Below are 10,794 nucleotides of genomic sequence, written 5' to 3'. Positions count from 1 at the left end.
TACCGAACATAAATAGTGTTTACATAAAATTTATTTGAAGTGCACAACTCAAACATCAGCACTTTGGTTTCATTGTGGGTCCACATATTCTCCACAAGATCATTGAGTAGCTACGCGTGCACCTGGTGATCTCGAAGATTCTGATGCATCTGCAGAAAGTTCATAAGATGAGTTGCATCTTGATCTTCCGGCATTTCAACTTGTTCTCCATGTGCTTCAAAATTATTGGTTTGGGCTACACCATCACCCTCATCCTCGATAATCATATTGTGCAAAATAACACAACATGTCATGAGCTCCCACAAAGTTTGTGATTCCCACATCATTGCAGCCCCACGAACAATTCCCCAACGGGCTTGAAGCACACCAAATGCCCTCACCACATCCTTCCTAGCCGCTTCCTGCATTGTTGCAAAGTGACTCTATGTATTGCCATGCGGTCTGGATATGGTCTTCACAAACGCCACCCACTGAGGATAGATGCCATCGGCAAGATAGTATCACATGTTGTAGTCTCGGACGTTGACGGTGTAGTTGCACGGCGGTGATTCCCCATTGCAAAGCCTCCTGAACACTGGAGATCGTTGAAGCACGTTGATTGCGTTGTGAGAACCCGGCATTTCAAAGAAAGCATGCTAAATTCGTAAGTCATATGATGTCACCGCTTCTAGTATGATGGTGTCCTCTTTGGTGTGACCTTGATACATTCCCCGCAAACCTTTGGGGCAGTTCTTCCATTGTCAACGCATGCAATCAATTTATCTGAGCATTCCTGGAAACCTCCTGTCCTCTCCAATAGCCAACAACTTCTTTGTGTCCTGCACATTTGGTTCTCTAAGATACCCGGGTCCAAACACCTCCACCACGGCGCGGGCAAACTTGACAGTAGTCTTCAGACATGTGCCCTCCCCCATCCTGACCATCTCACCAACGGCATCTACAACAGTACCAAGTGCAAGCATCCATAGAGCAGTCGTGCGCTTCTGCTTGGCAGAGAAAGAGAGTTGACCACAGCAATCCCTTATGAGCTTGAAGTAGTCTCGTTGCCTCCACTCCCTCCACAATGTGCACAATGGTTTTCGCATGCGAAAACGGCGACGAAACCATGGATCGACCGGGAAAGTAGGCTTCGGAGCAAAGTAGTCCATCTGCAGTAGCCGAGCTCTAGACACCCTATCCCGATTGATCACTCTTCTCCCTTTGATTGAGCCATTGAAGTTGAGAATATGCTCCACTTGCCGCTCCATTTCCTCATGCATGCTCATGAGTATGATCATGTCCACTTCTTCATCCAAATCCGAGGAATCAAAGAACTCATCTTGAATCATTTGATCAAGCTCCGTCGGTCCATACAGCTTGTCCGATGAAGCATCGGAATCCGTCGTTTTCCCTAATAAAATCACAAAAAATCCAGTCATACAATGTGTCGAACACATCAAGCGCAAGGCGGAGCCAAAGAGTTGTCGGACACAACACGGTGATGTCCGGGCCGGCGACGACGTCCCCCGTGGCGAGGATGGGAGAGAGGACTGCTCTGCTGGAGGTGGCAGCATAGAGGCTAGGAACGACTACAGATCGCGCTCGGCGGCAGAGCTGCGAGACGAACGGCGCGGAGGAGGAAGAAAAGAGGAGAGAACAAATGGATCCGACAATTGAGGTGGGAAGGATTTGGTATAATTTGCGGTGAGGTCGGGTTGTCGAGTCCGGCGTGGCGGGAGCGCCCCCATATTCGCCCCATATTTGGGCTGGATACGAGAGGTGCCGATCAGCTCGGGCATTTGAGGCATCGACGAGAAAGAACTGGAATGTGCGGGAGGCTCTCAAGGGGAATGCTTGGATGCTCGAGATCAGCCCAAACACCGTCATCACCGGCCACCACCACCGGCCACCACGTCCGTGAATTTTTTACCCTTTGGATGCTCACTCACGACTTCCAGCTCCATGAGCACTCAAAAGATGACATTATATGAAAACATTCTACAAATGGTTTATACTCGGCGTCGACCGCGTACAAGGTGTAGTTCCTTGGTTTGACGCTTTCCCCCATGGACGTCATGGTCTGGAAGGTGTGGGCACCCCCGAAAATGAATTTTTTTGCTTGGTTGACACTGTAAGATCGGATTTGGACCGCTGACCGGCTGGAGCGACGTGGTTGGGCTAATTGTGGCCTATGCCCCCTTGCATGCAGGAGCAAGAGACGGGCATCCATCTCTTTGTCAAATGTCGGTTCTCAAATAGGCTTTGGCGTTTGATCATTGGAAAATATGGTCTAGTGCACTTGGACACTAATGGCTGGCACCTTGCGGGATCCCTTCTGGAGTGGTGGGATAGACGAACCAACTCCAACAACCCTGATCGGGGTGTCATGGCCTCCCTTACCATGCTAGTGTCGTGGACAATATAGAATGAAAGGAACTCTAGAGTGTTCCGCCACAAGAGCCCACCGCCTCCAATCCTTCTAAAGCTTATTGTAGATGAGGCCAACCTTTGGGTTACAGCGGGGGCCAAGAAATTATGGAAAGTTGCATTGCGCGAGTAACTGTCATGCCGTTTTCTCGGCCTTTTGTAACACTCTGTAACTCTATTCTCCTCTAATTTAATCGATGAGGCAAATCTTTTGCCCCGTTTTGAAAAGAAAACGATTCCTTTTGACGGTTTCTCGGCATGAATATTTATCACTAAGCCATTCTTGGAGTAGTAGCCAATCACCTAGGAGAAGCAAACAGTTTGCAACTCTGGTGATCTTCGCCTCGGACAACCTCTCTTTGGTGCAGCGAGTTAATTCTTCTATCCGTGATCGTTCTATGGCAGACATCTATTTGGTGCAGCGAGTTAATTATTCTATCCGTGATCGTTCTGTGGCAGACATCAAGCATGCTTTTCTTCTGCTATTTTCAAGCATATTCGTCAGCATTTTAATGTTTTAGCTCGTAGTTTAGCTAAGTCTTGTATGGACTGTAATGGTCTTTATTGTTTTCGTCCTTCTCCGGTTTGTATCCAGGAGAATCTTTGTAATTTTGTTGCTTGATTAATAAAGTGCCGATATTTCTCAAAAAGATCCTCAATAACCTCACGCTCAATAACCAACCTGACCCGCGCCGGACCTCAGTGGGCCACACGCCGGCAACCTGTGCGGCCCACTGAGGTCCGGCGCAGATCACGGCGACGGGCAAGTGGTGGCGTCTGCACAGCGGCGTGTTGCCTGGGCGGCAGATTGGGCGTCTTCCGCGTGGATCCGGTCCTCTGCTTCGGCTCACTAAGCGTCCTCGGGTGCATGAGCGCGTGGGCGGTGGGCCTGCTGGAGGTGCTCGGGGATGTGCTCTGGACGTGGCTGGGGTGTGGTGTGCTGCGTGTGAGGTCGTCTACAAGGGGCTTGGCGCGACGGGTCGGCGTTGTTATCGCGTTGGAGTGTCGTCGGCAAGCGGCGACAGGGGTCTGCTCATGGAGGTCGCTTGCTTGGTGGCCCAGCGAGGAGATGGTGAGGTCTGGCGTGATGCGGTGATGAGGATGCCGAGGTGGAGGATGCATGGAGATGCATGGAGGGAAGGTGAGCTGCCGGATTGGTTGTCGACTGGAGGATTATGAGAGTTGGGTGAAAACCTATTTCTGGCCTTGGCTGGAGCTTGTGACGATGGCGGCCGTGGACGCCGTAACCTTCTTGAAGGCGTTGACGGGATGCTCTCTCTTCCTCTGCGAAAGACAGCTCCGGGGGAAACCCCAGATCAGGAGGATCGATCGTTAGCGGCGCGTTTGCGTCGTTCCCCTCTTGAGGGCATCGATTTTGAAGTTTAATCCGGTTAGAGGGACCCGTTGGTGAGGGTGGGTGGTAAAGGCGTTAGTGTGTTGTTGAGACTTTTGTGAAACGATGATGGAGCAAGTGAAGTCGGAGGCATTGCAGTGGTAGTCGGCTCTTCTCTGACGTGCTCGTGGGATTACCTTGGTTTGTTTGTTGCGGTGAAGTCGGAGCTGCGGCGGCGAGGCCCCTGTGGCAACGATGACAGGCAGCAAGTGGTCCGTTCGATGGTCTTCTACAGCGCCAGTCTTGCATGGCTCTCCTTCGGATCTTTCCTTCAGAGTCGATATTCGTCTACAGCGAAGTCGGAGTCGCTTACTCGGGGATTAGGGATGGCAATGTCGCCTGTTCGAGGAGAAGTGATGACGATGACGTCTGTGTGCTAGCTCAACGAGGCACTCTTTGTAAAGGTGTGTGTAAGATATCTGTGTGTGCCGCTCAACGGTTTGTGATGGTTTTCGCTCGGTTTTTCGTTAATTAACCGAGCAATTCTCTTCTGCGGATGAGGCAAATCTTTTGCCTCCGTTTCAAAAAAAAATAACCAATCTGACATACAAAATGCACTTGTCAATCGCACAATTTGTGGCTTTGGGGTGGGGTTGGGTGGGGGGTGCCCTGCTCACATCCGTGCTCCCACTCTGTCTTTTTTCATTTTTCCTTTCTAATCTAATCATCCCCCCTGATTTTAAGGGATAGGGTCAAACCTTATTTTGTTCCAATCAAATCAAGCCACGTATGCGGAAACACGGATGGGCGCACACGCGAGGAGCAGGCAAGTCTCGTCCGGGTGCCCTTGCTGCCTTGCGGCGTTAACCTCCCCCCTTGATTTTAACCACCGCTAGATTTCCTCCAGAACAGCCTGTCACATTACCCTATAACCGTAACTCTAGCATTAACCCCGGTGGAAAAAATTAACAAAAAATACAAATGTGAGTTACTTGTCGCCAACATCTGTAAGGGGTAAAACTAATAATCTCCTAAAAGAATACATATACATTTCCAAAACATATGTTCATGGTAAGGTATTGTGACATAAAGTAACATTCATGTATATGAAAAAAGATGTCCATATGTATAAAAGAATGTTCATTTGCATGGTTAAATTGCTCGGACCAATCATGAGCTTGCAAAAGCTGTAACAAAATGGTGCAATCACGCACATGGCAGGCGGAAAATGTGAATCATATGATGCCGGTATCAGTTTATTACTTCCTAGTTCTAGGAACCCAGGCAAGGGCTTTGGTACATGCCGTTTTCAATGTGAAAATGGGATGCTTCATTGAAGGGCTTTCTGCACCTCAACGGTCACTTCCTTTGGTGGTTTCTCTGCATGAAGATTTGCCACCAAGCCATTCTTGGAGTAGTAGTCAATCACCTGGGAGAAGCAAACAGTTTTCAGATTAAAAACATTCACTGAACAGCAACTGCTTTGCTTGATGCAAGGTGAAACCAGAGTTTGGCAGGAAAGACACTAATGGAAGTATGCGACAAAAGGATGGACAATAACAGAAGAACCGTTTCATCCTGAAGAAAGATATGAAGAATACATAGTTGGCTGAGAAAACATACAGGTTCGGTCTGCATATGGAAAGCCTCAAGCCTTGACTTTAAAACCGCAGCTGTGTCATCTTTCCTTTGAATCAAGGGCTCTCCGGTAACCTTGGTAAACAGGAGAAGAATCAGAGGTCAATAGTTTGCACCAAAATGCCAGTTGAGGAAAAACTATATAGTATCAAAGGGATGTAATAATCACAGGTGCGCATATATTTTCTGGATGAAACATACAAACTCTTACAGAAAAGAGTAGCATATGCCTCGACAACCAAAGTTCAGAATAATAGCAATGATGTATAATCTCTACTTATTGCAAAAACATGTCAAATATATTTATTTCTGGTAATTTGTAAAGGGCATATTTTCAGGGAAGGAAAGGATATATTGCGCTATAGAAGACATCCATAAAAATAGAACATGAGGGCATATTCAACTATTTAAACAAATCATAACATCACTCTAGTAGTCAAACTTATTGCGCCTACAACCAGAAGCGAGCCATAAGAAGATTAATCCTAGACTTTATCTAGCAAACTAGAAAACTCATCATCCACAACATAAACATTTGCCAAAGATTGAACATATTTGGGTATAGTAGCTTAGCACAGTTAAATGTGAGGCAAACTGAGGGGGTGGCATGCAAGAGAGAAGCAATGATAATGATCTAAAAAAGTTCATGCAAATATGACATATACAGGCACAGCCCAGAATTCTGCATTTGACTTACATCATCAACTCCAGGAGTCTTCGGAGGAGCAAACTTTGTATGGTAAGATCTGCCACTCGATGGGTGTATCCAGCGGCCAGTAATTCGTTCTTCCAATATTGCATCATCAATTGCGAAGTTTAAAACCTTGTCAACTTTAGCACCTTGCTTTGCCAGCATGTCATCGAGCTGCAGCCATTGTTCAAACAAACCGTTAGGAAGCCCAAAAAAGAAGCTCCCCAGAACATAACTACTATCATCTATTTCTTCCGTTCCTAAATATAAGTCTTTTTATAGAGATTTCAATAAGAACTACATACGGATGTATATAGACATATTTTAGAGTGTAGATTCACTCATTTTGCTCCGTATGTAGTCCGCATTGAAATCTCTAGAAAGACTTATATTTAGGAACGGAGGTAGTATCAAATATAGTCATTATAATAGAAAGAATGCTTTTCAAGGTGATGCATATTGACCAAGGACCTTTTGTGCTTGAACAACAGTTCTAGGGAAGCCATCAAGGATAAAACCTTTCTGGCAAGAGGGTTTCTTCATGGCTTCATCGATAATCCCAACAACCAAGTCATCTGAAACAAGCTCTCCCTACAAAATGTCAAGAAACAAAGGAATTAACAAACCAGGTTTCTGCTGGTTCTTAATTGCTAGTAGTTTGCTTCTTGAAATCCTACCTTGTTCATAGCTTCTTTAGCCTTGATCCCCAGAGGAGTCTTAGCAGCAACAGCAGCCCTCAGCATATCACCAGTGGCTAAATGGCACAAGCAATATTCATCCTTAATAAGGGGCGACTGCGTACCCTTTCCAGAGCCAGGTGGACCTACAGAATTCATACATGTCACATTGTCATATTGCCCAAGCATAGAGCAATCTAGAATATAAAAAGTTGCACTTTGTGTTAAGGAATTAGATGAAATAGATAGTTAAAGAAGTATACTGATATTTATGTGTGTGTTCTTCAGCATATGCAAAAGCATTGCAAGTGTATCACAACCTCACCTCTTCCGTACACAATCATATTCAGATACTTTAATGCAATTTTGTATTCCTTTAGCCAGGCAACTAGTCAGATGCAGCTAGTTAGATAATACTACCTACTAGCTATAAAGATCAATATTCCTAACAAGCTGTGGCGCAGAATGAAACAAGGCCTTGCAAGAAATTTTGATATGTAGTAGCACATATTGACTGCATTTGATTTATTCAAATTTGTTGCCAAAATATAAAAATTTGTCAATGCAAAAACAATGACGTAAGTGCAGTTGTGAATCAGGTAGTCAGCTCTGCTGGACATAGTAAAAGACACAAAATAACTATTCACAAGTCATTTTCTCAAAAGTTCAGGAGTTTCAATTCTATACCAAGGATGGAAAAGGTTAGCACATTGGTAGCAGCCAACACTAAACAAAATAAATAACGTCACTTGTATTTGTGGTACCACTGAGAAAACAATAATGAAGACACATTGGATCCAGCGAAAGGCGACACAAACAAAGAAAAGGAAAGAATATAGGGAACGTTTGGATCTCAGGCAAGCGCTCGCCTAGCCTGGCCCAGCAAGGAAGCGGGGCATTTGGTTTCTGGGCGAGCACGCCTCGTTACCAGCGGTTTCCAGCTTTTTTCGCGTTTCATCGAGCGAGCCGATTCGGCTCGCCTCCGTCGGCAAGGCTGGCCCTGCCTAGCAAGGCAATCAGGCGAGGGATCCAAACGTTCCCATAAATACCTTTCTTCCCTAGTTATGGCTTTTAATCTACTCCCTCTTACACTACACTAGTATAAAAAACGTTCTTATATTATGGGACGGAGGGAGTATATCTTTACTCATACTCAAAGAATACCACTTTTTTCTCCTCACCAACCACAAAAGGCATGCACATGGTACCAAAGTGATTATGACACTAAAGAACTATTCACAAGTCCTTTCTGTTAAATCTTTCTTTTTTTTTGCGGGATGAAAAATTCATCATCCTCTAGAAACTTTCATGGGTGAAAAATTCCACACATCTATCAATTACTAATTAGGTGGCAACACAAATAAGAGAATTCTTCATATCTGTCATCAATGAAATTCTAATGATTCCTTAATTGTCAGCACCCAAAGCGGTTAGAACCAATCTCCCTGTGAAGATACTACAGCTAATTCTACCATTGTGAATTTAAGTGCCCCCAATTCAACTCTCCACATTGGAAGTATGAACAATTCCAGATACGCCGAGTCTGAGCACAGATTTCCCTCTCGGATGCAAAAGAAACCTTGCAAGCGGAAGCAAAAGAAGAGCGGGCTTTACCGATGAGGATGATGCGCTTGTCGGGCTTGGAGCTGCACTTGGCGCGGCGGAGCACCTCGGTGATGAGATCCACCGACGGCACGTCCTCTAGGTTCGCCGCCATCTCTTCCCCCGCCGACGGAACGGAAACAACTCGAGTCGCGTGCCCTGCGACCGGCGCGGAGGCGTCCGAGATTCGGAAGGTGAAGCCGGTGGGTGGGTGGAAACAGGCAATGAGATTAGGGGGAGGGGCTGCAGGTTTGGTGCGTGCTGGTGAGAGGCGACGGGAGAAACGAGGTCGTGACGGCGGCTGGGAACCTGCTGGGCACGTAGAAATCGAAGGATCTGGGTTGGGGTGCTGGCGTGCTGCCCCTTGTTGGGCCCGGCCGACATATAAGAAAAAGAGTCCATTATGATTTCGGCATATCTCTTCTCTTCTACCCCTCAAAAAAGAAATCAGCTGCCTTGCTTGAGGGGCTGAAGCTAGCAAAAAATCCGGGATGCTCTAATCTGGCGGTGAGATCAGACAACAGCACGGTGATGGATGCTATAAACTGCAACGAAGGGTATTCTAGAATGGCAGCGCCGGTTTTTGATGATTGTCGTACTATTTTACTCCCTTTGTCCCATAATATAAGAACGTTTTTGGCACTAGTGTAGTGCCAAAAACGTTCTCATATTATGGAACAGAGGGAGTACTAGATTTCGAAAGGGTTAATATTGAGCATTGTAGTAGAGTGACAAATTATGTAGCTCATGAGTTGGCTAGATGGGGACGTGCAAATAACCCTTCTCTTTGGGTTGATGCCCGCCTGAGTTCATCATAATACTACTAGCGGACAATGTTACTATTATTTGATTAATAAAGTAAAGTCTTTCGGTCAAAAGAAAAAAAATCTTCTCTTTAAAAAAACTCTTTTCTTACGACTCAAAAAACAATATCTTTTCTTCTCTCCTACCCTTTCCTACTTCAAAAAAAAAAACTCCTACTTAAAAAGTAGGGAAATGATTGCCATCAGTTGACTGATAATCACCGTGCGTCTGCCGCTTCCGTTGCGTGTCATGCATCCTCAGCGTAAAGGCAAGTGCAAGCACTTATTTCTACAATGGCGGCGAACGACTACTGTGATGTGACGTGGGTTAGTTTTGTAGAAATATAATCCTGAAACAAGTCTTCTGTTGCTAAAAAATCCGCAACAAGACGGTTATTGCAGGAAAATTCTAAAAAATATTGCAACAAGATGTCTGTTGCAAAAAAAAAACACAACAAGATCTGTTGCAAAAGTTCTGCAACAAGATGTCTGTTGCAAGAAATTTTTGCAACAAGGCATGTGTTGCAATGGTCATTGGTAATGCTCGGCTGCTCGCGCGCTCCGGCCGATCTTTTAAAAAGAGATCAGCCGACGGATGTGTAGCGCGCCCCTAAAAAGTAACATTTTAACTAAAACTAATCTTTTTTATCAAAAAAAACTAAAACTAATCACTTGAATTAGCCCCTCCTGTTTCCTCGCCCCTAACCCACAAACACACACAATGTGCAATGCGGCTAGGGTTTATTCTCCTTCTTGAGCCACCATCTAGGCGCAAGGTGACGGAGGGGAACTCGGTTCTTCGTTTGATGTGTACTTGTTTTTGTGTAGATTTAGTTCATGTGTCCCATCGACGATGTTGAGGCAATGTCGAGATCGTGGTAATGGATTGAGTCCACGGGCCTCCTTCCCGTCATGCTGGTGTTCGTTTCAACACCTGTGGCAGGCTTGTGAAGGTGCGGCCCCGTCGATCCGGGCAACCATATTTATTGGGTGGTGTGATGGTGTTGAGGATGTGAGTCAGAATAATCGAGCCCAATGCTAGATCTAGGCGAGCGCTAAAGTGGTACAGGAGTGCCTCCTCTCTTCATCAAGCCGCAGATGGGTGTTTTCTTCAAATATGTATTTTGTCTTGTCTCGGTTTCTATTGTGGTTCCTATCGCGCATGGATGTGTGTGTTGTTGCTAGAGATTCTGGTGTGGTTTATACAACCACTCTTTTTTGACTAATAGTTTCATCGACCATGAGGTTGACGACTTTCTTCACAGGCTTGCTAAGAAGATGGAGCCGAAAGACTTTGAAATTACGACATATATTTTGTTTCTTGTTTGGGTCTTCAGATGTATTCCTTCATGTTTCTTAGATATAATGAAATACTAGCATGGATGTTGCAACATCACACAACAGGAATGGACGGGTGGCCTCGTGATGTGGGAAGCGGCCGGATCTGGCCTCCCAATGTCCGGCGGCTGCAGCGGCTGTTGGGCGTCGTGGCTACTGTTCGGTGCTCTCCAAGGTAGGTCCGTGTGGTGGCGGGCAACGAATGGGTGTCGATTTGAGGCCTCCAGATTAGTTTTGGCCTGCGGCAGCGCCTTTCATGTGGTTGTCGCAGTGAGTTGCAATCTATGGTCGGCGGCTTGACTCAGA

At 45.9% G+C, this 10,794-nt stretch overlaps 1 protein-coding gene across 1 annotated transcript; it reads right to left on the bottom strand.

The window, feature by feature from the left end:
* Positions 1-4,842: 4,842 nt before the first annotated feature.
* On the bottom strand, positions 4,843-8,706 carry LOC123160285 (adenylate kinase 3). The gene is made up of 6 exons (XM_044578086.1): positions 8,360-8,706; positions 6,746-6,891; positions 6,540-6,659; positions 6,075-6,242; positions 5,363-5,452; positions 4,843-5,168 (listed from the first exon to the last, which is right to left on the bottom strand). Exons 1-6 carry the CDS (start codon positions 8,460-8,462, stop codon positions 5,070-5,072), a joined length of 726 nt encoding a protein of 241 aa, XP_044434021.1. The 5' UTR covers positions 8,463-8,706; the 3' UTR covers positions 4,843-5,069.
* Positions 8,707-10,794: the final 2,088 nt, after the last annotated feature.

This window comes from Triticum aestivum, chromosome 7B (genome assembly GCF_018294505.1).
Source record: "Triticum aestivum cultivar Chinese Spring chromosome 7B, IWGSC CS RefSeq v2.1, whole genome shotgun sequence".
Taxonomy (NCBI): domain Eukaryota; kingdom Viridiplantae; phylum Streptophyta; class Magnoliopsida; order Poales; family Poaceae; genus Triticum; species Triticum aestivum.
Note: the sequence above shows the minus strand (reverse complement) of the source record. Positions and strands in the feature narration are given on the sequence as shown.

Bases quoted from the DNA above. Each gene is read 5' to 3' on its own strand.
- LOC123160285 (XM_044578086.1), bottom strand. From the start codon at position 8,462: ATGGCGGCGAACCTAGAGGACGTGCCGTCGGTGGATCTCATCACCGAG. The intron at 5,453-6,074 runs GTAAGTCAAATG...CTGTTTACCAAG, and splicing joins AGACTCCTGGAGTTGATGAT to GTTACCGGAGAGCCCTTGAT. The intron at 5,169-5,362 runs GTATGTTTTCTC...TGCTTCTCCCAG, and splicing joins TCCATATGCAGACCGAACCT to GTGATTGACTACTACTCCAA.